Raw genomic sequence first — 25,849 nt, 5'->3', positions numbered from 1 at the left:
GTTATCTTGCACACGGCCATTTCGACATTTTACTGCAAGATTTATGGCTGTAATAAACAATCTCAGAACCCTTTTTTTCACCGGTACTTCCCTTTACAAACTTGTAGCATCATCCTAACCGCTTAAAGGGAGAAAAGGAAAGGAAAGAAAATGAAAAAGTAACTCTGGTTCCTTATTTTTATAGAAGGACTAAAGGCTCAATTTCACTGGTGAAGGAGACTTTAATCAGTTAATAAAGGACCGAGAGTTTACCGGCTGAATCGGGTCGAGGAAGAGATGGGGAGTTCACTGAAATTAAGTTGAGAGTGAGAGAGTTAATTTCCATGCACCAAGAAGAGCCATCCTCATACATACCCAAACAGTGGGACAGGGGGATCCCCCTGTTTCTTGTGAACATGCAAGCACATCTGCTAGCTTCCACGTGCGCGGCTAAAACATAATTACCACGAAAGAGAGAATAATAGCAATAATCGTAATAGTAATAATAATTCTAGTCACCCTTTCGCCGTGCCCGGGAACCCTGCACAGAGAGTGGATGGAGGAGAAAGAATCGCACTAGCAGCCTGGTTTGAATTTGATTTGAACCATTTTGAATATATTTAGCCCCAGCTTTCCCCTCTTGAATGCAAGGCTGTCCCAAGTTTCAAAGTGACCGAAAAGTGACACCGTGTGCATTTTGTTTCTTATTAATCTTACACATTGACAGTCTTTGTTAAATAACAAGGCGTGCCCTTCACCAGGCGACATTTTCATATTTGTTAGACGCAGTGACCTGAAGTTCACCTCGGCCTTGGACTTAGTTTTTCTAAAAGGTCTATAACAGTGTCTTTTAGATAGCAGGGTGCTTTGCCCAGGTCACTACTTCTAAGAGAAAATTAAGAAAAAATCGCGGGAAAATGTAAACGTTATGGAATGTATCGACTGTATCCCCTCCTTTGTTCCCGGCACTCAGAAAGCCCTCAAGACAGCTACTGCCTTTCGCCTTTGGAAGCGGGCGTTTTCCATGGTAGCTACTGGGGCAAGGCTCTCACATTTTTGCCCAAGTTCATCATTTTACAAAAGCGATGACTTCGCTGGCATAGGATATGTTCTTAACAACTGGATGTTTGGCGGGATTTGCTCGCTCTGTCCTGGCGTGGTTAAATAAACACATATAAAATGAGATTTGTGCTCGGGTTTTGAATGAATGGTCTTTTGACCAGACCTTCCACGCCAGAGTGCAATGTGCTGAATGCAGAGAGTGAAAGGAAAGAAATAGTTCGTCTCAAATTAATAACCGTTCTGCTCCTTATTTTTTAAGGGATAATTTAAACAACAGTTAAGAAGAGTCAATATTTATTGAAGTTGCAGTTTGAACTTCTTTGAAAATATTCTCATTGATATTTTTATTCTGAACTAGATTGAAAATATGGAATTCGAGCGACTAATTGTTTTGGTAAGGAAACATGTATTTCAGTCGCCTACTCTTGAGTTACCCAGTTATAGTAACAGCTTTCGTTCGGGGAGTATCAAAGACGCATTGTTATTCTTGGAAACAATCTGCCTACTATTCTTTAACAAAATAGATACTTGGCTACGTTTTTTAGCTTGTTATCAGACTTTGCTCTTACACCAAATAAATACTCCAGATTTGAAAGGTTGTAGAGTATCTCCAGTGAGAAATGGCTCCCCAAATGTGTAAGACAGGGGCTCACTACAAGTTTGCAGCAGCAGGATCTTGTGAATAATGTCTACATGCCGAGCAAATACTTATGTACACTTTCTACGCTTCAGCAGGTACTTTAGGCAAAATGTCCAGTAATAATTTTGGCTAATCTGAAATCTAACACCTCGCGTATTTGTTCTGGAGAAACATCGCTAGAAGACGATGATCCAGATGTGTCTCTAGTAAATAATTCACGTGTACCCAATACATAGAGGACAGTATAGACGCCGGGCTTTTGGGTCGAAAAGCAGCTACGCATGGATGGTGGTGAGGTGCGCTCTCGCTCTGTCTTCCTCATCGCATTGTCCCCTCCTCCACACCTTTCACATCTGCTTCTGAATATTTTGGAATATCCTTTCCCTCTTCCACAGATCCCGATCCGTACAATTTCAGCCTGAATCCGGAGGTGGTATACAGTTGTCTCCCCTCAAAATTAAATTCCCTGTTAATATTATCCGGTTCTTCTTCCAAACAAGCCTAACTGAGGAGTTAAAGCTTCAACACTGAGGCGGCTTTGTAAACAACAAAAAATCCCAGCAACGTGGAAATAACTCCCTGCACAAAGAAATCCCGCTAAACATTTTTTTGGGGAAAGGGGACACACTCCTGCCTCTCGGACACCCGTTTCGCCGCAAAGCGCCGTCTCGGGGTCCTTCCATCAGGCTCGGGGAGCCCCCCGCGCCGTGGGGAGATGCAGGGGCGCCAGGTCCTCAGCACATTTTCCATCGGTAGCACAATATGTCCCCATCGCTCTGCATTTTAAAAGAGCTCTTTCGGACTAAACGTATAACCAGTCAGTATTATCTCCAGCATGTCCTGTTTAAGCACAGTTTAGTGGTCGCTACAGAAATAAGAGCAAAAACAAAGACGCAGCTAGGATCGATACACACGTTAATAGCTTTGCTCCTATCTTATCTTCCTGCCATTTTGCAAAGTGAGAAGGCTTAACATTAAACCTCTTTAAGCAGGTTATTATATAATAAACAAGGGTGAAACATTTTGCTACCTGACGCTTTGAGGAGGCAGCACCAGTGGCTGGTGTGGGGGTAACATGTACGTTTACCTGCCGCGCTGAACCCGAGATATTCAGCCACAAATGTGGCCGATAATTCAAGATGAAATACAACGTGTATTACTCTTGAAAAGAGGAATTTTCTATTCTTTCCTCGGTAATTGAGGTCATTCAGCCAGTAGGGTTCACCTGGAGTCCATACTGTGATACACACGTAACTCAGAGCTATTTTATCTTTTGTGCTGATAGTCAAGATCTCGGCTATAACATTGACATCAAACTCTGTCTGGGCGAATGACTAAGAGTGGTGCAAAACGTAAACTTTTGACCCTCAACTTTTTGACCTGCAGTTGTAACGCCCTTAACCACAAAGATATACAAAAGCTATGCAGCTTCTTTTAGGAGTAAGAGACTCGCACTGTTTGTTTCAATAGTTCTGCCGTTTCCCCCAGCTTTCTAAGGTGTTTTTTTTTCCTTCTTCTTGTTGTTGAGAAATCGGATACTTTTGCATTTTTAATCATTGCCTTTTTTTTTTTTTTTTAATCTCTCAGCTTGGTAAAGTGCTGTTAAATCAGTTTGCACACCCTTTCGCCAGCGTTGGAGGAAAGTCTGTTACTCAAAGGCGCGTTATGGTTACAATTGCAGGTGAAATGCTGGGTAAGTTTTGGGCGTGAGGTTGGAAGGAATGTAGCGACTAGCGTTGGGGGGAAAACTGGGGCTCTCTACTGCTAGGGTCTTAGTCATTATGCCTTGATTTAAACATAAAGAAACAACTCTAATTGTTTGCGAAGCCTTGTCTAGGCAAACGAGTTGACTGTGAACTTGGTCTAAAGCGAGCTCTGCTGGTGATTCCTAGGGTGTGCAGATTTATCTTTTCTGCATTTACTTAACCTGGCAGTGAACTGCACGGGCTGCCATTTGTTATCCAGAGACAGACTTCACCTCAAGCAAGGACTGTTCCACAAAATTGCAATAATTACCCAATAACCTTCATAGCAAATATTATTATTGAAAAGACATTTTGGGGGGGGATATAGGAAAGATTCCTTCTGTGCATTACAAGGCGAAATCCTTGCAAATCTTACACGCTTTCTGTGTCAGAGCTGATATTGTTTGTGCGTGTAGCTACACGAACATGTGACTGTGATGGTCCATGAGTATTTGCCTTCCAGAGAGGCATTAGTGAGGATGCTTTAATTTAAAAGGGATAATATTTTCAAAGATGATCAGGCGGCTGTGGGAGCTGTATTTCTGCGCTCTGACTAGCAACTCTAACAATAAATTTGGAATATTTTAAGGGCAGGAAAGAGAAAGAGCTAAGAAAGCAAAGCGATGTCTTAACTTGGTGAGGAGATTTACTTATGTCTGCATTTAATGCGTTAAATCTGTATTTGCGGGGAGGGAAAAGGCATTGCTCCAGTATCCAGGGTTTGAAATCGAAACCTCCTGATCCGCCCCTCATGATCTGTTCCATTCAATTTCCCATGCAGCAGATTGCGAACCCTTCTATTGTCACCCTTCCACAGATACACACTTATTAAATGTAAGGAAATGGCAGAATAATAATTTCCCCATAATGTTCTGCAATTAGGGCGTTTGCAGGGCTTAGCCAACGCTGCAGAGCTGTAATTTACGGATGACTTTCAATCGAATTGTTATACTTCTGGTTCAGAGAAAGTTATGACTTATAAAGTCACTAGTTACACACATTAAGAGAGTTGCCTAATCTTTAATTGGCCTTACGCTCAGACATGACACACTGCACTCAAGTATTTATTTCAAAGGATTAGGTAAACTATATTTCAATGCGCAGAACGCCACTTGCCATGCCTTAAGTAAAACAAACTCGCACGCATTAATCCCCCAAACACAGCAGAAAAATAATGTGCACAGATAAGAACTGTCTCTTGATTCCAAGCGATTATTCTCCATGACATTTTCACTCAGAAAACAATCAGGACCTGGGAATATTTTTTTAGAGTTCGACATTCTGAAGTTGTTTGAATTTTAAATTGCGAAGTGGATTATAAAACCTTAATGCATTGCTGGTTTTAAAGGACTTAAACTGTCCTGGTTAGGACAGGGCAGGGCCAGAAATATTGAAAACGTGTCATTTCTAGCTAACTTTATTTTGTTTTTGCAGAGTTTCTTTCAGTTTGTGCCGGTTTATATGCCTATGCGGTTTTCTGATATTTTTCCTTTTTCCACAGTTCTTGAATTTCTGTACACAATATTACATAGAATATACTCTAGAAACCACATTAAAAAAAAAAAAAGTGAAAATAATAGTAGCAAATCCTTTTACTCTATTCAGTGAAAAATCACAATCTGAGAGGATATACAGATTTCTAAAATATTAGTTGAACGTGTGTGCGTTTGTTTGTATATATATCAGATAATTCTAACAACGCAATGTTGTCGAATATTGAGTAATTGTAAATTGTTTGCAGGCAGTATCTTTCTATGCAACAAGCAGAGGATTTTCTTTCAGAAAATAACTCATATATAAAAGAAGCCAAAACTTTCAAAGTGTTTTTATGCCTTTACCTCACACTATAAAATTTTATGGCATACAATATAATATACTACACGCCTATCATATATAACTTTCTGGTATTCCTATTGATGAAAGTGTGACAGCTAGTGTACTATAAAATCTCCAGCTGTTTATTATGGAAATTATTTTCAAATGGGCATTTGGATATGCACTTTTCAAGTCTTTCCCATTTTTTAATATAAAGTATATTCATATGTGTTTTGTTTAGTGCTCATAGAAAGATACACAAACACAAAAGGCTCCAGACTCCATTTGTCTTACACAAAGGGGTGACTCTAATTTTTTTTAATTTGTAAAATTATTAAATCTTTTGGGTGAACCAACATTAACTATTACTGTTTCTTTAACATAAAAGGGGAATAAATTAAAAATAGGATCAATCTGCAATGTCATTCTTGGACCCGTGCAGGCCATATAGAGGCACATAACAATCTTAATTATTCTCCTGTACCTCAATGCCTTTCTCTCATTTTGCTGGCAGCACCACATATAATGTAAATTGCAATATTCAGACAGGAGAGCACTAGCAAAATAAAACAAAGCTCATATCGCTTCCCAAAACCCAATTCTTCTTCAGACTCGAGTTTATGACACATGAGGCAAAACAATGCAATCTGCCCAGACGTTTGTGTTGAAACACTTCTCCTCCAAACCTGAGCAGGATGCAAGATACTCACAACTGATTTGCGTATAGATATATATCGAAGCTAATTCTCAAATCTCTTCCCTAGCACCCGACTAGTCCATCTGCACTCCCTGAGATTACTTGCCTAAATAAGAGTCATGTGGGTAAGGATCAGGCCTTAATGCTACCCACAGAAAGACAGAGTTCCTTTCACCCTTTCATTCAAGTCCTGGAAATTCAAAGACTAAAGTTAAATCCGGTCATAAAGTTTATTGCTGAGTAATCACACTCTGGTGAGAACAGTCTACTTAAATAAAAAGAATGTTGAAGTAAACATGCAGCTGGGGCCTACCCTACAATGGCCAGCCAGCAATATAAGGATAGAGGCAGAGCACAGAGCTATGGGGATATTTGCAATCTTCAATAAACCAAGCCCGTATTTCATAATTTGCAGCACTCTAATGACCTGTAGTCTCTTATATTAATGCTACAAGTTACAGTCAATTGGCTCGCTTAAAAAAAACGAGTCACAATAACATATATAAGTATACACACATGCACACACCCTGTATACCTAAATGCATGGGTATTAGATACACATACGCATGTGCACAGATTTATACATGCATATGCATAGATTTATACATACGTGCACGCACGCATATAATTTTTATATCTATATTTATATCAATATATTTATTTATTTATAGATATAGGATCTGGAAAAAGTTGCAATAATGTTATAAATGTGCATACCGAAACACACTACACACTCACAGATGGACATATATACGTAGCTAAAGCTTCCTGCACAACCCAATGCAGAAAAGAGGAATTTAAGTGCTCCAGTACAATCTATGCCACTTTAATACTAGCTCTGATGTGCAACGTATTTTGCCAATCCAAAGATTATTACCACATCAGCACGCCTCCAACTCTATTATGCCTGCATAAAACACTGCCCAGATAATATCATGCCCTATCTATTTTGTTTCCCTTTTCTTAATCGTCTGCAGTAACTACTCCTTGCTAAACAAAACCTTTCCAAACTTGGAGAGTCTATTGGAGCAAAGGAAGTAATTATCTTCTGCGGTAGTCAAAGTGATTAAACCTAGGCCCCAAAATCCATCTCTGCCAAAGTCGCTTATTGTGGTTTACTTTGATTTGATCGTTAAAATAGAGAACTAGCTGCTCGAGAGTGAAGGGATGGGGGAATTTTCAGCGCAACCTGTATCATGAGTGGTTGAATCTGCCTCTCGGGCTCGGTGGGACAGTCCTGAAAAGCTCGAGGCGGAGAGAAAGGGAAAGGGAAAGAGACAGAGAAAGAAAGAGAGAGAGAGCGAACCAGCGAGCGAGAACCTCGAGGTCCCAACTGTACAAATAAACTTTAAGGAACTTGTGCACAAAACTTACCTTGACTTGCAAGGAGCCATTTTTCATACAGTATTGAGAACTTGTGGTTTGGATACTTCTGAACCTAAAACTGACAATTTGAATGGCCAGGAGGCACACGTAGCCTGCAAAAGAGTCAAATGAAGTCCAGCGTCAGTGAGATTATATGTTATGTGGTATATAATGTTGGATGTCAACTCCCCAAAACCATAAAACTTACTTTAATGGCACCACGTGACTTTTTATAGCCAGTGAGCCTATCTGTCTGTGCTATGGATGATTTTACGATCTAATTCATAGACAAAACCCTATTCATTTGGCACCCAAATGTCATATAGCCGGAACTGGGGCTTATAAAGTTTACTGTTTTATAACTTTTAAGGGAAGGCATCAATGTAACCAGTCAGTAAATGTGCAAATCTTTAGTTGCTCTTAGAAGCTCAGAAGAGTTAACCATTCAAGCTCTGATGGGGTAAGTAACATTGCGTTTATAGAAAACTAATTGTAGTGAAGAAAGCCAAAAATCTGTAAAGGGTGAAAAGTGGGAATGTGGCTATCGAGTGTTACTAATAGACACAGAGGGCTCTGATGTGGCTGTCCTGCAAATATACTTAATGAAACCACAGGAGAAATTCTAGAGCGATGCAAACACGCCTTGGAGTTAGCAGTGTGTTTTAACAAAGCACATGTTTTTTTTCAACCACCAGCAAACATCTAACAGTTGATTCACCCACAAAGGGTGTTGATTGTGGTCCTGCAATGCAGCTTTCCACCTAATGAGAAACCATCAAGGAAGAACTTATGGTGAAACTTTAAATTAAAAATACTGGTAGCAGAAAATTGCAGCTCTATCATATGCAACGTGCAGCGTAAGCCAGGTAAAATATTATCACAAACTCTGCACGGATTCACATTTTTAAGAGGCAAATCAGGAAGCACAACTCCTTGCTTTGCATAAACCAAATCACGAAAACTTTACAATAGAAAGTTTATTTTTTTTGCTGATTTCCAGTCAGTTTTTTTTAAAAACAAATACAAAAAAAAAAAAAAGCTGATCACAGTTTGCTCAAACAGCCAGACTTTGACTATATTTGTAACTTTGTTCACAAAAAACATACATCACAGAAGCTGCGCTTAATAAGAGCCACTTCTAAGAGTTCGTGCAAAGAGTCATATACAAAGGCACAGCAAGGACATACTGCTTGGAATCACAGTTTTCGTCACAGATTCACTATTCACTACACGTAGGACAAGTTCAGTTGATTTCATCATTTCACCTCTACAACAGCATTAATTACACAGGAATTATATAGGTAGTTTGAATAAAAATATTTTTAACAGCTTGGAGCTATACAGACATTAACACTTGACCACACATGCACAGTTAAGCAGGTTGAGTGCAACACATAACATTTGTACTAAACCGGGGGAGGGTTTCTTTCTCTCTCTCTCTCTCTCTCTCTCTTTTTTTCTCTTTTTTTTTTTTGCTTTGTTTTTTTTTAACAGTTACTTCAAGTAACACAGCTCGCTTCATATAAATAAGTTAAAACATCTATTATTTTTTCAAGACAAAGCCATTCAAGACAAAGAAATGTACGATAAAAGCAGATCTACTTATACACGCGAGAGAATGGTAATAAACAGGCTCATGATTAAAAGATGAATAAGGGCGACAAGAACAGGGTTTCTTCACAGAAGTAACACAAGGAAGTTTTAGAAAGTCAACTTAGTACTGACATGAGACGCAGGGTCAGCTAATACTGCTCAGTACTTTTAATTGATCAAATGCTTAGGGACGGAATGCCCCTCCTGCAGCTGCCATGCTCATACTTTTCAGCTTATTATCCTTTTTCCATTTCATTCTCCTGTTTTGGAACCAGATCTTTATTTGTCTCTCTGAGAGGCAAAGAGCATGTGCTATTTCAATCCTTCTTCTGCGGGTCAGGTATCTATTGAAGTGAAATTCCTTTTCCAGCTCCAAGGTCTGATATCGGGTGTAAGCAGTCCGAGCCCTTTTCCCTTCTGGTCCCCCTATGTTGTCTGGAAGAGAAAAGTACATGATTTAGATTCTCAGCAGCGACTTGGAGCCTTCATGTCTTATTGCAGCTACGAGCAGCCAGGACCGTTATTCTCAGCCCTGCTTGTGTTGGTTTGGATAAATGCTCAACAAGTTTTCCCCTCCAGCCTCTTTTAGGAAAGGCTTGGGGGAGGGGGATTTAGTGGTCGTGGTAAGTTTTATCTTAGATTTAGATTTAGATTTGTTTATTATTATTATTTTGAGACTAATCCCCACATGCCTCCCCCCAGACAAGCTGGTTTGGAGGGTGCCTCTGATGCTAGAGCTGGGTTTCCAGGGCTGGGAGAGCAAAGCTGAGGCGGGCAGCCCTTTCCCACGGCTGGGCAGGGGAAGGCGGTGGGAGGCAGCGAGCCCCTGGCTGCTCCCCCGGCGGCGGGGGCACGGCAGGTAGCCAGGTCGGAAAGTTTCTCGGCTCCCCCGCGTCCCTCACCCGGAGTTCGGGGCTGCTGCCCCCCTCACCCAGGGCTTCCCAGCAGTGAAAACTGCTCTCCTCGCTCTCTCCTATTCTCTTTTTAAGCACGGCTCGGGAAAAATAAATGGGGTCAGCAGCGCTGTTCCCACTGGAGGATCCACCTTAAAAGGAGACCCAGGAGCAGCCTCTGCTCACAATCCCCCTCGCTAGCCTCGCAAGCCTGGGGCGAGACAGGGCTGGCGACGGGAGCAAGGCAGGCTCTCTTTTTGGGGCTGGCCGTTTTTATTTTGGGGGGGGGGCACTTGCCCAGACAACGGACCTGGCTTCCCTGCGAGCAGAGTTGTGCTTGGAGGCTGCACGCTCTCACGCCCTCCTCTCCCCCTCTCCCCGACCTTGCTTAGCGCAGACACCCGGTTTACATTAAATCCTCCTTTTCCTCCAGAGAAATAAAGAAAGAACAGGGTATTTGCTTTACCATGACTTATGTGCAGTTTTCGCATCCAGGGGTAGATCTGGGGCTGTGAAGGCTGGGCTGTGCTTTGGTCGGTCGGGGCACTTGCCTGCTCGCTGCTTGCTGGAGTGTCTTCCTCAGTCCCAGACGAGGTGCCAACCCCGTCTCTGCTTATGTGCGTGTTGCTGCTGGAATTGGACGAAGTGCTGGTGGAGTTGGCGAGGGAGTTTTTCACCCCGTGGTGACTCTCGCTGACAGGCGAACCGGCCACGGCGGTGCAGGGCAGAGGGTCAGGTGGCGGCGAGTGGGAAGACGTCGCGGGCTGGTTGTACCTGGGCTCTGTCGAGGCAGAGGTGGTGTTGGCCGGGTAACTGCGGGATCTCTCATTGGCACCAAAGTGGGTGGAAGCAGAGCGCCCGACGCTGAGGTCCATGCCATTGTAGCCGTATCCGTACCTGCCGGAATGCATGCTGCCGGAGTCCCTGTATTGCTCGCTCACCGAGCTGTGATCTCCATAATTATGTAACTGGTAGTCCGGGCCATTTGGATAGCGACCGCAAAATGAGTTTACAAAATAAGAGCTCATTTGTTTTTTGATATGTGTGCTTGATTTGTGGCTCTTGGTCGTTTTGTGCGTCTATAGCACCCTTGCACAATTTATGATGAATTATGGAAATGACTGGGACATGTACTTGGTTCCCTCCTACGTAGGCACCCAAATATGGGGTACGGCTTCAAATCACGTGCTTTTGTTGTCCAGTCGTAAATCCTGCCTGATGACCTCTAGAGGTAAACTCGTGCACTGGTGGGGGAGCTGGGAGGGCGCGGGCGGCCCGGGGCGCGCCGCCGCGGCGCGCCGCCGCCGCCGCCGCCCGCCCTTCCGCCGGCCTCGAGCGCCACCCGCTGGCGGCGCGGGGGAAGGCGCGGCCGCGGGGTCGGGCTGGGGTGAGAAGCCCCCGACGGCGGCGCGGCCGCTCCGCTCCGCACCGCGCCGCGCCGCGCCGCGCGGGCGGCCCGCGGCGGCGGCGGGGCCGGCGGCGGCAGCGGCGCGGCGGCGGCAGCGGCAGCGGGGCCGCGGCCCGCGCTCCCCCGCGGCGGCCTCCGCGGCCGCCGCCTCCCGCCCGCCCTCCCGCCCCCGGGCTGCTGCAGACCCTGGAGCGCAGAAATCACGCCGCTGTTTTCTCCTCCGCGAGCGGCTTATTTGCACCAGTCCAGCAATACTATATAATAAATCCTCGGATGCTGGCAACGCTTATGTCCCTTCCCCCCCCCCCTTTTTTTTTCCTCCCTGTGCGAGAGCTTTCGAGAGGCAACCGGGTCCTGCCGATCTGAAATGGCAGGTACCTATGAAAGATAAATATTGCGCAGCATTTTTCTAACTAGGGGGTCAAATTCCAGGCGGCTTTATGGTCGGCGTTATTTTTACGCCTCCCAGAAAAAATACAAATGCGATGGTAGCCATTTTGCACCAATATTTTCACGGTGTGACTTTTAAAATATTTAGAGCGGTAGCCCAAATTATGCTTCCTTTCAAACAAAAGAGCCTTGATGCGTCTACATGTATATTTGTACACAGCTTCACACGCACACTCACACACTCATATATAATGTATATATTAGTCAATATTTTCACTGTGCTCATTTTACTTAAAGAGAACTCGAAATGGACGCATTTTATCGCAGCTGCTGTTCTTTAGATTATCCCCCCCCCCCCCCCCGGTGCTAGGAAACACGAATGTAAATTAAGATAACACAAAAGCGGGGAAGAACATCCCCGAGTCAATATGACAGATACTTTACTTTTAATTAAAAAATAATAATAATAAAGAAATAACCAAGCCCACAAGTCCCCAAGAAATGCAAGAAATGTAGTGCATAATTCAAAGCCCCTCCGTGTAGAGCTGAGCTCACCGAAATCTCAGTGTAAGCTCAAGGGGAACCACAGAAATTCGCCCGCCTTAAAACCTCTTCCTTAGCTTGTCCTAAAGTTTAACACCGAGTTTTTACTTTAATACTAGTAGTGCAGATTAGAGACAGTTTAGCGGCATTTATTATCTCCCTGCGATTCATCTTTGCTTTAACTGCATTTTCATACTCATGTTTTTATACAACGATTTTTTTTAAGAAAATTTCTTCTTTTGCAATTTAAATACTTTATACGTGTGTTAAACTTTTTTTTTTCCTACAAACCATAAACTCCCAAACACAACAGGAGACGGCCTGACGTAGCAGGAATTAGTGAAAACGTAAAACCAAGATTTTCTAAAATCTCTCGTATTTCTACAATATGAATAATCCTAATTTAAAAAAAAAAAATCCCTCGCTTATCTGTTCTCACACAGACGCATCATGGACACTCACTCGCACACAGATGCTCACCTCAAATATTAAAAAATCTGGGCCATTTCTCAAATACTTTAAGCAAAGCCATCTATGCTTTGGAGAGGTGGTTATATATATACATGACATAGCTCGAAAGCTTAGACTTCTACAAATATTAAAGAAAGTCACAGTTGATTGTAAATGTACATCTTTTAACCAAGCCTTTGGGGAATTAATAGACTGTGACAAACCTATAGGATTTTAGTAGCAGAAGGAATACAAGGTAAATAATAATAATAGTAAGCGCTAAGGAAAGGCCTGGTAGCGTTTATTAAATGTGATTCTACTCCCCTGACTTTTCCTCTGTTTCTTCGCTGCTGGGCTGTGCGGAATTTACGAATTTGTTTTCCTTTTTCCATTTCATCCGCCTGTTTTGAAACCATATTTTAATCTGGCGTTCAGTAAGGCAGAGAGCGTTTGCAATCTCAATACGTCGTCTTCGGGTTAAGTATCTGTTAAAATGAAATTCCTTCTCTAACTCTAGCGTTTGGTATCTGGTGTAAGTTTGCCTCCCTCGTCTCCCATGAGTTCCATATACTGTACCTGTAGAAGTAAAGACAAAATGATCGCATTGGACAGGGCCCAGTGATTTCAGATCAGAAAGAGTGGTTAGTATATTCTGCCTCCTTTTGCAGGCACTATCACATGGTGGGGGGGGGGGCTCTGGTTTTCTGAAGGAATTTTTCACCCTTTTTTTTCCTTTTCTCCTGCCTGAAGAGTTGTAAATGCAGACGTGCATCGTGCTTAGGGTCGATGGGGTAACTCAGATACAAAGAGGCTGTAAGATGGACCTAGGAAAAGTGAAGTAGGTAACACCCTTGTAAATCGCTGAACAGTGCCTACACTCTGCATGTTGAGAGCCTGTGCGCACACGCACGCACACACACACACACGTGTGCGACCCAGGGAGCTGCACACGTGTGTGTGTGTGTGTGCGCGCGTGTGTGTGTGTGTGCGCGCATATATGTGTATGCGTGTGTTTACACAAACACCCTCTATTGCCATGGCTATGACAACAGAGGCTCTGTAATTTAGGTATAATTATAGACATCAGCTAAAGATCATAGAACAGCCTTTGCCATTTGCTCCGGAATTTATTACACTGAAATGCAAAGCAGCATCAGAATGGTCTTCCTAAAAGTTAAACTTTCCCCAAAAGAAACGCAACCCAGGGTCCAGCAAACAGAGACCCTGGAGGAGGGGAGAGCAGGGGAGTCATTAGCAAACACTGGAAGTAAACGTGTTAATGGGATTATTAAAAATAAGTGCCACTCCAGTACACCCCCCCCAGCACCACTCCTAGACAGAATAGTTCAATTATGTGAAGTTCACTTGGAAGTCAGGGAAAATCCCCGATGCCATGGAAGTGCGCACACGGCCCCAGAAACGTGCTCTCAATATCCAATACTCACACGCTAATGAGCTGGGGGAGGGGGGCCATGAGGAATGTGCCACAAATGCATTGGAGCCTCAATGCAGAGGGCATATTCCTTACATCGCTCTCTGACAATGCAGGAGCAAAGCAGGGGCTTTAGGATGGGTTAAGGAGAGTGGTAAAACAGCCCTGCTCCTTCCCTTCTTACTTTTTTTTTTTCCTGCTTCCTAAGGATTCCTCAGTAAGTTTCACCAATTAACCCACAAGCTGGGCTCTCGGCCACTGTTCCCAGGGTGCCAATGTGCCAGGTCTAAAATAACCTGGGAAGGTTTCATGTTACACGTTGCCCTGCAGGAGCCATTTCTCTCCAGCAGTCTGTACTTTATCTAAGAAAAAAAATATACATATTGGGGAAAGAAACTTTTCGTCCCCCCTTGATTTCATTCAAATGACTTACCAGCACAGGAGTTCATCCGCTGCATCCAGGGGTAAACAGGACTCGTGTACTTCCGGTCGGTGCCTTCGTCATTTACAATTTTGGTTTGCACGCTGCTCGATTTGTATTGTTGATCGGGAGAAAAGTGCAGATAGTCCCCGTGTCCCCTCTGTTTGCCACTGCCGGAGGGAGAGGCGCTACTAATTTCCTTGTCCGAATAAAAACAAGAGGCTCCATACTCATAGGAAGCCCGATTGCAAGCAATGACGGTGTTGGACTGTTGGTAAAAACAAGGTGAGGTGTAAGTCTTGTCCTGCAGGCTGCTTGCCCCGTAAGAAGCCGGAAAATGCCTCAGAGCATCATAGCCAGCCGGATAAAGGGGGATCTGCCCGAGGAAAGAGTCCTGGCCACTGGGCAGGCTCCCAGGGAAAGTGGGATTCACAAAATAGGAACTCATTTGCTCGCCCCTCTCCCGGACCGTGATTTGTTGTGTATTAGTACATCTGGCTATAACTATTAGTAGTCATCGAAGTGGTTTGTTTCTGGATGGCCGAGCGCCAAAAGCGACAGCAGAAAATAGGAGCAGCTGACGGCGGGGCGGCCAATGGGAGCGCGCGCGGCGCCCGCTCCCCCGGGGCCGCCGCCACCGCGCCGCCAACTTACCGGCAGCCCCGGCCCCGGCCCCGCCGCGCCGCGCCCGCCGCCGCCGCCGCCGCCGCCGCCGCCGCCGCCGCCGCGCGGGGGGACCCCGCCGGGGGGGCACCGCAGTCATTCACAGCGGCGGCCGGCAGCGGAAAGGAGCGTGGCGGCGGCGCCCCCCCCCCGGAATGCGGGGGGGGCAGCCCTTAAAAGTTGTCCCTCCCCACCAAGGAGAGGGGGAGGCGAAGGGCGCCCCCGCGGGACCGCGCTGCCCCCGTGGGCAGGGCGGGCGAGGCGGCCGCCGGCGGAGGGAGGCGGTGATGGATGCTGCGGAGGGAAAGTTTGGAGCGGGGGAAGCACGTGAAGGGGGGAGCGGAGCGCCGCGCAGCGCCGCGCGGGGCAGCGGGCTGGGCGCCGCCGGCGCGCGGGTGCCCGCGGCCGCCAGTCCGGCAGCTCCCTCCCCATCGCGGTCGGAGCCCTCCTGGTTGGAGGCGATATTCTGTGAGCGCCCCGAAACTGAGATTTCCCTTCGGAGCCGGAGGAACCCTCCCCGCCTCGAAACCCAGCTTTTGTGCGGGAGGCTAAATTAAGGCACGTCCTCCGTGGAAGAGGTCTCCTATCTTCACGAATACTGCGATAATTACCGCAGAGGTTATGGTTGGAGCAGGAAACAGTGGCCTTCGGGGAGGGGGTATTTTTATTTTGTAAGAAGTGCCTCGAAAGGAGTCCCTCGGAAGGGCTGGGCGAGGTCTCCGGCGCCCTCCAAGAGGTTCAGATAAAGTTTCACGTGTCTGTTTTCTCTAAGTCCCCCCACCAAAGTCGGTCTGAGTGTATCAAACATTCATATTCAGACACGAACCAGTAGGACTATTCCTAATTAATATAGCCCCGCTAATGAGTCAGCAGAAGCCAATCGTTTTCGTTCTTGCTCCAAGTAATTTGATTAAACACGGATGTGTTTCTTTAAGAGAGGGGAAAAAATCGTGAAACAAACATTTCCACGTTCATTTTTCAACATGGCAGTTACCCCATAGCGGAAATATAATTCTTGGCCCAGGGCAGGGACAGTAACAGTGCTGATGAAATTCGCTGAGATGCTTTTAATTCAGCCGTAACCCTGCAGTTCCTGGAGATAACATGAGGTTGTTCATTCCAAGCTGTGTTTACTCATAATACGTGCCCATTACAACAGATTGAATAGCCTAATTTTAAACGTGCTCTAGTGGAAAGTGACATTCGTACGAGCTCTGTTTCCGAAAGTAGCTTTAAAATTAGACTTTTGTTGTTGTTGGAAGACCATTTATCTCATTTCCGGGGGCAGATTACGATACCTATAAAACAGTAGTGAGTTAAAACATCTCTCCACAATAGTTTGTATTGTTCACAGTCTCAGCTGGACTTTCACATTCAGATGTTGATTGCCTCCAATTTTTTTTCAACTTCCTTAACCTCTTCATCCAGGCTAATCCATAAACACACCTGGTAGAATTACATCTCTCTAGCTGCATGCTTTGGGAGGTGATTTAGGAAACGTGTATTTACTGAAAGCCAGCCTTCCCCAGAAAAGTTTTTTACTCTGTGCAAATAGAGCTAAAAGGGAGGGGGGGGACAACAGTAAAGAAGCACACAAGATAGTAAATACAAAGCCATATTTAAACGAGCAGATTTTTGACAACGTAGTTCAGAACGAAAATGTACCATGAAAAATTAATACTTAGGGCATGTGAAACCCACCGCCCAATACTTTAAAAAGTTGTGGCTAGGAGGGCTTTTGATTGAATCCATCACACACACAACAAAAAATAAAAATCGCGCGAGGCTTAGTCGTATTCACATTTTATAGCATCGGCTACATATTGATTTGATCTTGTCTTTTTTTCTGTTCTTTTTGGTTCTTTCTTTCTCTCTTTCAAGTTATTGTTTGCGTCCAAATCAGACTGCCGAAAGCCTGACCACAGGCGGTGGAAACATTTCTTCGTTGATCCCATAATATTAAAAGGAATTAAATTTGCACATTTGCCTGCCTGGGTCGTGTTAGAGTTGTTACAGTGACAGCTAAACAATCTGCACTGCAATCTTCGCTTCAGTCACATTCATGCATCCTCTCTGCTCCTCCCCCTACTCCCAGAAAAAAAACCGAATTACAATAATCTGCAGCCCCCGAGTTCTGCCAGGAAAATGTCCTGGCTAGGCACATTTCGCAGCAGTTTTCCTTCACCATTTCCCTCCGGAAAGCCGAAAGGCAGCCGTTGCGTTTTACCATTGCCACAAAGTCACACTTTGCAACACCCATTTATTTCATCTGCCTTTTATTTGTTTGCTGAATGCCCCGCACACGGAGCGCCGAGCGCCTGCTGCATCCGGCGCTGCGCCTGCCTCCCCTCGCCGCGAGCCCGGCCGGCACCTCCAGCCACCCTCGGGTACAGGTGCGGGGGCAGTTACCCTCTTAAGCTTAAAAGCCTCCTTCTCTTCGTATATAAATCCACTTACAAATCCTTCTCATGCTCGGCAGTGTCACAGAAAACAACCTTTAACTAATAGCTTCTAATCCAAACAGTTTGGGCAATGCGAACCATTGTTTAGACTGGACTGGTATTAGGGACCTCACTGGGGTGGACGCGAGCTCATCCTACCCAGCCAGTTCCCAGTGTGATATTTTGCAGTTGACACACATCAAGGTAAAACCGGAGGGGAAGGGGAGGGGGGAAGAGCCAGCCCTGCCGGAATATCCTGTCCGTGGGCGACCCGCGATGCTCCCTTAGGTAAGATAGGCCGATATTTTCTTGTTTTCTTTTTTTGTTCTTTTTTTTTTTTTTTTGGTGGTGGGGGGGCGGGATGTCTCCAGGAGCCCTGCAGCTCCGAGCGCTGCCCTTCCCAGGGGCCGCGGGGGCCGCTGCGCGCCTGCCTCCGCCTTTCCGCCACGCCGTGGCAGCACTGAGCACCCGCGGCCCCGCAATAAATAATCCGGCGCTCGCTGCAGCCCCAGTCCGGCGGATACCGCAATGCAATGCAAATGCAACGCTTTATCAGCCCGGCCGGCATCCCCGGCGCCGCGGCCAACGTTTCACGCGCTCCCAGCGGCTCCTTCCTAAGCGCTGCCGCGGAGGCGGGCGCGGAGCCGGCCGCAGGCGCGGGGCCAGCGCGGGCGGGCGGCGGGGCTCGGGGGCGCCTTCCCGGCCCCGCTGCCGCCGCCGCCGCCGGCACCGGCCGCCGCCCCGGCACGGCGCCCTGACCGGCACGGCGCGGAGCCCCTGAAATAGGGCTAATTGCTACAAAGCGAGCTCCCCGCACCGGGAATGCACACGCTACCTACGCAGGGAAGCGCCGGGAGTGCTGCTCCGCTGGACCCACTGCGTGGCACAGCTATTCTGCAGGCAGGGGTTTCTCTCATAAAGACAACCAAAAGGCACATTCGCGCTGTTTTGCTGCTCTAGAAATAACCTTTCCCCTGGACGTGCCAGGGAGCGAGAAGACATTGTGATGGCTGGTGTTTTTCTGAAATGGTCAAAAATAAATACATCTACATTTATAGCTACGCAATTTAACTTCAAGTTAACGCCGCGAAACAAAAATTAGTGTTTGGGATTTTTTTTTTCCGTACTGGAAAAAAAAAATCCCCTCGGATTGATGCTGTAAACCTGAATTATTAGAAAATAATCCGAATGTCACAGCAAGCCCGTGGCAGATGCAAACAGAAATAAACTTCGTGAAAAATCCACGGCTTCCTTACTAAATAATAGAAAGTAGACATTTTATTTATGACTATTTTTTGCATGCACAGGTTAAGTCAAAATAAACTGAGCTGCAGGCACATCTATTTTTGGCCGGTCACATTTCCATCTGGTACAATTGCACATGTCTAATATTTAAACGTATTAAAGCATGTTTCCCTGCTTACAGTAGTGTCATATACATTTCTCACCTTTTAGGTTCTGGCTCACAGGAGCCCCTGCGACTTTGACAGCTGTCGCTTTGGCTGCACAGGAGACGAATCGCCCTCCTTTTGGTGCCAGAAGAAGCAGGAAATTAGCCAGGTTGCAAGTTGAAAATCTGCCACGCCAGTGCTTTGAATCCAATATGCCACACCTTCCAGCGGGGGAACTGGAAATTGCCATCCCGGATCTGTGTTCTAGGCGGCTGCTTATGCCGAACCTCCGCACACTTTGTTCACTATTGCCTTACAAAGAACAAATGAAATGGGGATTGAAAGCCAGAGAGATCCGAAGCAGGACAGAGCTCAGCAAAAGAATGCGGCTCTATTCTCGCAAGGGAAATTATAAAAAAGTTCATGTTCACGGTTACCATCCACATGACCGACAACGACCAATGGAAAAACCGAACAACTCATAAAGTTGTATTGCAAAGTTGTAAATTTTCATAAACAACAACGGATTTATGGCCTTTTCCTCATCACTAAGAAGAGGCAGGTCTTAGAGAGGCGCCATCTTACCACAGAGGCAGCCCTGGAGTTTTTTTAAAGACCTAGAGTTTGTACTAATTTTATTAAAATTACAATTAGTGTGTTGACCAGCAACTGAACGTAGTAGAAATAGGGAAGTTCTGCGCAAATTATGCTTGCATTCTACCTGTATTTATCTGGCCTTACAAAGGGACTTTCAGGCTTTTATTTTTTATTTTTTAATGATTTAAAATATTTGATCCCGTTGACGTTCTGTGGTATCTGGCAAAAATAATATATTTTCTTAATCAGGGTGATTTTCCCTCTTTTTAATCCCACCCTGATGCCCCCCGCCCGGAGAAAGCCGCACACACAAGCCACACACACGTACCCGAATAGATCATTTACACTTGGAAGTTTCGTATCGCACTTTCCATTCATTACCAAATATTGTTTCACTGCATGCGATTTCGGCTTGGTCACAGGCCGCCTGGATTGGGCTTATGATTTCGAGAGGACACTGGAACACAGTGGAAGGAAGCCCTCCCATAAAGAAGGCTTTCTGCTTTAGAGGAAAAAAAATCACGAAGTCGAGATAGAGAAATTGACTGATTCCTATCAATTCATCACCTTGGATTTTTTTTTCTTTCTGATTACGGGGGAAAAATGAGGATTTATATGGTCTAATTTCTTTATTTGTCTGTGTAAATTATTTTTTATGCTTCATTCGAACTGTTTCCCTAATAAAGAAACATAATTCATTGTCAACAAGCATATTTATTTTCTGTGTAACATAAAACTCATTTATCGTGGGAGATACTTGAACACGGTATCACTTCCAAAGAGAGTTCACAGACATTTTTTTTCCACTTCCGATACTTACACGGCATATCCAAATGTTCACAACGAACACATCGAAACACATTGCAACATACAATTTTTGAATAAATTTTAGCCAAACCTTCAAGACGGATTTATACAGAGTTTTTAACAATACGTCATGCTACAAAGTTTCCAAATTAATTACATACTTCCCAATTTATGACATGATCTTACAAATGAGCTCCAAGACAAATATAAATGACAAAAAAATCGTTCGAATATACAGTATCTGCTATTGTAGGAAAATTCACGGTATTACATATTAACGCATTCGGATAATCATGACAAACAGTTTTTCTGAAAGGTGGTAACATGGTCATTTAAATTCACTTTTCAAATAACACTTTCCGCTATATTAAGTAAGATCAAACTAGAATAAGAAAACGGCCTTTAACAGAGGCAGTCAAAGGTAGAAGCCAACGGAAGATATTAAACCGCTTTGTACAATATTGGCGTGTGTTTGCTTCCTCACTCGGAATAGTAAAGAATCGGGAACAGAGATATATTGCAGCATATGGTTTTCATTTATAATTGCTTTGGAATAAATATATTATTTTAAATTTAAATATATTCAGCCTTTTCGGTACCAAATTCTATACCAAAGCTATTGATGCACGCTTCTCGAACGACTACACTTAGGTTTCTAAAAGCATTTTGCGATTCACATTAGTATGTTATTTTCTTTTGACTACTAAAATACAGTATACTTTCGAAGATAGGTAGGCAGAGCAAGATATATAGGTAGTCTGGAAAATAGGTAGTACAAATCATTGCTGTAGATTGTAGTGGTTTGTGTAACATCTTCCCCCCACACACACTTGCAGTTTAACCTTTTATTAGTGTAGCTGTTAGTTATGATACCTTTATAAGAATAATTACAAAATAAAGAAATAAACGAGAAGTGTAGAGCTACTTATTCAAAATTAGGTAGTTTTTCTTAATGTGAGCTTAATGCACTTTTCCCCTTTACAAATGATTGGGACTATTGAGTCAGGTAGTTACTTCGGAAGGTCACGGTTTACTCTATGTGCAAGCAGCAGTTCTCCCACTGAAATGTTCCCTGGACAAAGCCACCCAAGCTTGGGTGAACGAAAACCAAATGATCGTTGGATGCTCTTAGGAGATACTACCAACAGGTTCGGGACAGGACAGGTTTGGGGAGGATGGGAGAGCGGAGATGGGGCTGGAAAACCAGCCCAGGAAACGTTTTCATGTTTGCAAATGCTCGCTTGCGAGATACTTATTAAAGGGAAATGATCTTTTTTTTTAATAAAAACAGTGAGTCTCTCTCTTTTTTTTTTTTTTCCTTTAAAGGGAGCTTTTATAACTGTCACGTGCATACATTATACTAAAGGACTGATTCCTCGAATGGGACGCTTTAGTCCTCCTCTTCTTCGTCTTCTTCCACTTTCTCCACAGAGGCTGCTGCTGACGTGGGCTCGTTGGGAACCGGAGTGCTGGAGCTCTCCTCTTTATGCTCCTTCTTCCACTTCATCCTCCGGTTCTGGAACCAGATTTTGATCTGCCTCTCCGTGAGGCAGAGGGCATGGGCAATCTCTATCCTCCGCCGGCGAGTCAGATAGCGATTGAAGTGGAATTCCTTCTCCAGCTCCAGGGTCTGATAGCGGGTATAGGTCTGGCGCCCTCGCTTCCTATCTGGACCTGAAAGCACGCACACACGTCCAGGAGTCAAGCAGGAAGAGAGGTGCAAAGTTTTTTTTCTTGCTTTTTTTTTTTTTTTTAGAAACAACCAAACCAAACCAAACCAAACGGCCAAGCGAGAGTCAATAATCTTCTCTCACTTCCACCCGCCACCCCACTTTGCCCTAACAAAGACATTTCTGCTACGCGACCTGCCTTGCTCAGGCAGGGCAAAAATTAAGTTGCTCGAGACATAGCAAAAGTGGAGAGAAAGCATTCAGGAGAGGAGGTGGGGGAGGAAATTGCTTTTGGGAGGAGGAACTTTCCCCCAGGCGATGTATTTCCCTAAAACCTTCCAGACTTTCGCATTTCGCAAGGGAAAATAAAAAGCTGGAAGGCTGAGCTGTATTTATTTTATTTTAATGCCAGGGGGCTCCCCCACACCCCCTCCCCCGCCTGGATCGTAAACAATACATCGCATTTAGCTCCAGAAGAGCGCTCTCGTTTTTCACACAGTCTCGCCCCCAGCCGCCCCCCCACCCCCGCGTTTTCCTGTTTAGCGATTTTCTATAGATTTTTATCTCTATGGAGAGGGCAGGGGCACAAGAGCGACATGTCTCAGTAACATGCGCTGGAAAACTCCTCGTCAGCCCGGGCCCCGCTCCTGAACGCCCTCTCCCCTCCGCCTTCCCCACCAAGCAGGATTTTTTGCCCAACTTGTGCAGTGGGCAGGGGAGACACTCACCCGTGGGGGCTCTGAGAGCACGCAGCCAACTCTCCACATTTCTCAAGCAAAGAGCGCAAATAAACTCAGTGCTAAAATTCTGTAGCAAACGGAGTTAAATAAATTTACGAGGATAGAACCCATTAATTGGGCAATAAAAAGTTTTATGATACTCATTTACATACAATGCCACGGGCTTTCTATGCAATGGCGCCTCGGCTATAATTAAAACCATAAAGGCTGTGCTGACAGTAATTTTGGCGACACGCTTTGCCTGGCTGCCACAGCTCCAGCCGTCTCCGCTTGCCCCTACCTGAAGACCTCATCCAGGGGTATATCCGGAAATTAGCCTCAGCCTGGTTGTGCAGGTTGCTTTCCTCCGCTTTCTCACAGCTGGGTTTGGTTAGGTCATTGCAGAGGACGGGAATGTTCTGATCAAAAGAGGAACAATGCAGGTTGTAGGCATCAGAGCCCAGGCTGTATCCGGAAGAGAACGGGCTTTGATATATGGTACTGTTCACATTGTACAAGCCGGGCATGGAGGAGGCGAAGGCACCCGCGCCTGGTCCATAGCCGCTTCTCTGGGAGTTGCTTGCAAAGGAGCAAGAAGTAGGCTCCGCATTTTGGAAAAGAGAAGCCCCCGCCGTATATTTGCTAAAAAGCGCATTCACATAATACGAAGAACTCATAATTTTGACCTGTGATTTGTTGTCCGGCAGGCTTCAGTGTCGGTTTTACGAGGTAGCGTGATATATGATAACATTACACCCCCAGATTTACACCAAACCCCATTTTCTTTTGGACTGAGCTGCCTCCAGCACGTGACCGGTCATATGACGCCGCCCGCCAATCCCCGCCCGCCTCACAGGTGGTGCCGGCCGGGGGCCGCCGCTGCCCGGCCATGGACGGGGCCGCCGTCGGCTCGGCTCGGCTCGGCTCGGCTCGGCTCGGCTCGGCTCGGCTCGGCCCGGCCCCGGCCCCGGCCCCGGCCCGGCCCCGCGCGGAGAGCGCCGCGCCCCGCTGCCGCCGACGGGGGGGACGGCAGGACTGAGGCCATGTGCTGCCCGTGGGAGGACGGGGAGGGGGGGCAAAAAGCTTCCAGCCATCCCGTTCGTCACCCACGCGGGATTTTCCCCCTCCGTGAGAGGAGTCGTGAAATCAGCCTGCAGCCGGGCGGATCCATGCAGGGTGCCCCCGCGGGCTGCGGGGCAGCACCTCTCCCTCTGCCCTCTCGCCGGCCGCCGCCAAGACCCGAGGGCGAGGGCACCAGGGGGCGAGGCCCCCTAAAACCAAGCCCCCCCGAAGGGTGAAGGACCCCCGAGGGAGAGGGCTCCCCGGGTGCCAGGGGCCCCGGCTCGGCACGGCGCCCGCCGCAGCCCCGGCTCCGCCGCCCCGGGGGCCGATCCTAAATCTCTGCCTGAACCTTGAAAATCAAGGCTGCAGGCGCGCCGGGTTCACTGCGTCTCCCAGAGCGAGCCCGTCCCTTCTCGCACCGATTTTCCCGGCTGGAGTAAAAAAAAAAAAAAAAAAAAAAGGCAAACCGTAGCGAGGATGCTACTTTCTGACCCCCTTCCCCTCCCTCAAATAAAATAAAATAAAATAAAATTAAATAAAAGTGTTTTGAAGGAATGGCCTTTATAGTGCTGATTCAGATTTCAGACGCCTACTTAATGCCCCTTTTACCTTCCCATCGTACATACCTTACAGTCCTAAGCTTGAGACGGCAACGTTACACTTAGATCACGGGTAACGTTGCTGTTTTTCTAAACACTCAGCTTCTCAACAATGAGAACGGCTTTCCATTGAGGATGCTGCACCGTGCCCTTCCTTTAAACGGATCGTAAAATGAGTTTTCTTCCCTCAGACAGGGAGTCCTGGTAAAGACAGCTTTTACTGCCTGCCTGTATTGCACATCATAAACTGGAAGGAGCACAATGGAATTGCCCCGGAAATTCTCCTTTCAATTATAGTTTGGTGCCCTGTGTACAAAGACTTTCTCACCAGTTAAAATTGTTCTTGGCGATATTTCGCACGGACCCTAAACTTTATGTTTTGTAACCGTGGAACACCCTCTCCGCCGCACTCCCCCCCCACCCCCAACACACACACACACGCTTTGGGACTCTTTATGCTTGGTTATTGCAACCCTATGCATATAGGTTACTGACAGGAGCAAATAAATTCTCTAAGGCGAGATCCCTGCGATATTTGTGCTTCAGCGTATGCAATTTTGGTCCCTGTATTTAGATATTTGCCAAGTGTTAAGCAGTTGAAAATGCAGTTATTATTCGCAGGCGCAAAGGAGAATCTGGAGAAAGAGCCTTTCCTTCATTTATTTATTTCAATTCGCCAATATTAGACAATATCCCTGCGGCTGCAAAGCGCAATGTGGGAACATTCCGGCAGAAAAGGCTGCTAGAAAGGAATAAAGGCCCAAGAAGTTAAACGAAAGCGAAGCAAACAAGACAACGACTAAGAAGATCAAAGAGACTGAAGTAGATGTCATTAGACCAATAAATTGCTCCTCTGGTGACAACATACCAAGATGCAAGAAGAAAGAAACAGCAAATATAACCAATGTCTAGACTTAAATATTGATAATGCAGGACTGAATGGAATAGCTGAGCGTTTGTATTTTGGGCTCTCTGTTTCTGTAATATATGCACGCTTATGTATTTATCCTTGTGCGTGTATATCTAGTACAACCACTTTTTGTTGTCTTTCGCTCTCAGCCCTTTCTGCCAACTGCTAAGATTTCTCAAGAAGTCTTCACTGAAAAAAACTTACCGGGAGCCCTAGACATGGGTCCCCACCACCTTCTTTACTCCCTCCATCCCCTACTTGTTCGTCAAACACCAGGATAACAAATAGACTCTTAAATACGTAATTCTGTCGCACATAAAAAAAACGCTGGTTCCCCACGTCTGAAAATGCACTTTTAATTTGAACATATTTTTGCACTCGAGGAAACCGTGAACCACCACAAATCGCACTGTTTCGGTCATTGCAATGTTCTCACACGCTTTAAAAACATAACTCTAGTCGGGATTAATTTTATTTATTTTTCGCATGAGTCTGGACTACTCTTTGCATTCTGAGCTTTTGCGGGAAGTAAAAGGTAGTGGTAAAATGGTTCTCAT

General features: G+C 45.6%; 4 protein-coding genes and 1 long non-coding RNA gene across 9 annotated transcripts in view; 1 reads left to right on the top strand and 4 right to left on the bottom strand.

Annotated features, from left to right (window-relative positions):
• The window catches only part of LOC106483458 (homeobox protein Hox-A3), a 79,967-nt gene that overhangs the window by 32,045 nt on the left and 22,073 nt on the right, over positions 1-25,849 (bottom strand). For 2 of the 5 annotated variants that reach the window (XM_067291573.1, XM_067291574.1), the window contains exons 1-2: positions 18,986-19,071; positions 7,313-7,416 (exon numbers count right to left, since the gene is read on the bottom strand). The exons of 1 other annotated variant lie outside the window; for it this stretch is intronic. Coding sequence is in view for 2 of the 4 variants with exons in the window: in XM_067291574.1 (XP_067147675.1) it covers positions 7,313-7,332 (20 nt within the window). In the remaining 2 variants the exon portion in view is untranslated. Of the gene's footprint in view, positions 1-498; positions 581-7,312; positions 7,417-18,985; positions 20,159-25,849 lie in introns of those variants that run through there. 2 more of the 5 variants (XM_067291571.1, XM_067291575.1) reach the window with 2 other exon arrangements.
• Positions 3,115-19,075, top strand: LOC106483461 (uncharacterized). Its single transcript, XR_001292398.2, has 3 exons — positions 3,115-3,178; positions 3,269-3,374; positions 18,993-19,075. It is a non-coding gene; the product is annotated as an uncharacterized lncRNA (long non-coding RNA).
• On the bottom strand, positions 8,266-11,073 carry HOXA5 (homeobox A5). The gene is made up of 2 exons (XM_013941387.2): positions 10,256-11,073; positions 8,266-9,331 (listed from the first exon to the last, which is right to left on the bottom strand). Exons 1-2 carry the CDS (start codon positions 10,815-10,817, stop codon positions 9,081-9,083), a joined length of 813 nt encoding a protein of 270 aa, XP_013796841.1. The 5' UTR covers positions 10,818-11,073; the 3' UTR covers positions 8,266-9,080.
• Positions 11,937-15,082, bottom strand: HOXA6 (homeobox A6). The gene is made up of 2 exons (XM_013941388.2): positions 14,446-15,082; positions 11,937-13,156 (listed from the first exon to the last, which is right to left on the bottom strand). Exons 1-2 carry the CDS (start codon positions 14,879-14,881, stop codon positions 12,897-12,899), a joined length of 696 nt encoding a protein of 231 aa, XP_013796842.1. The 5' UTR covers positions 14,882-15,082; the 3' UTR covers positions 11,937-12,896.
• Positions 20,224-23,606, bottom strand: HOXA7 (homeobox A7). Its single transcript, XM_013941389.2, has 2 exons — positions 23,023-23,606; positions 20,224-22,006 (listed from the first exon to the last, which is right to left on the bottom strand). The coding sequence occupies exons 1-2, from the start codon at positions 23,396-23,398 to the stop codon at positions 21,723-21,725; spliced, it is 660 nt and encodes a 219-aa protein (XP_013796843.1). The 5' UTR covers positions 23,399-23,606; the 3' UTR covers positions 20,224-21,722.

Source organism: Apteryx mantelli, chromosome 2 (assembly GCF_036417845.1).
Source record: "Apteryx mantelli isolate bAptMan1 chromosome 2, bAptMan1.hap1, whole genome shotgun sequence".
NCBI classification, from domain to species: Eukaryota; Metazoa; Chordata; class Aves; order Apterygiformes; family Apterygidae; genus Apteryx; species Apteryx mantelli.
This window is presented reverse-complemented; position numbering and strand designations above follow the sequence as displayed.

Bases quoted from the DNA above. Each gene is read 5' to 3' on its own strand.
- HOXA7 (XM_013941389.2), bottom strand. From the start codon at position 23,398: ATGAGTTCTTCGTATTATGTGAATGCGCTTTTTAGCAAATATACGGCG. The intron at 22,007-23,022 runs GTAGGGGCAAGC...GCGTGCTTTCAG, and splicing joins CCCCTGGATGAGGTCTTCAG to GTCCAGATAGGAAGCGAGGG.
- HOXA5 (XM_013941387.2), bottom strand. From the start codon at position 10,817: ATGAGCTCTTATTTTGTAAACTCATTTTGCGGTCGCTATCCAAATGGC. The intron at 9,332-10,255 runs GTAAAGCAAATA...TTTCTCTTCCAG, and splicing joins AAAACTGCACATAAGTCATG to ACAACATAGGGGGACCAGAA.
- HOXA6 (XM_013941388.2), bottom strand. From the start codon at position 14,881: ATGAGTTCCTATTTTGTGAATCCCACTTTCCCTGGGAGCCTGCCCAGT. The intron at 13,157-14,445 runs GTAAGTCATTTG...TTACTTCTACAG, and splicing joins GCGGATGAACTCCTGTGCTG to GTACAGTATATGGAACTCAT.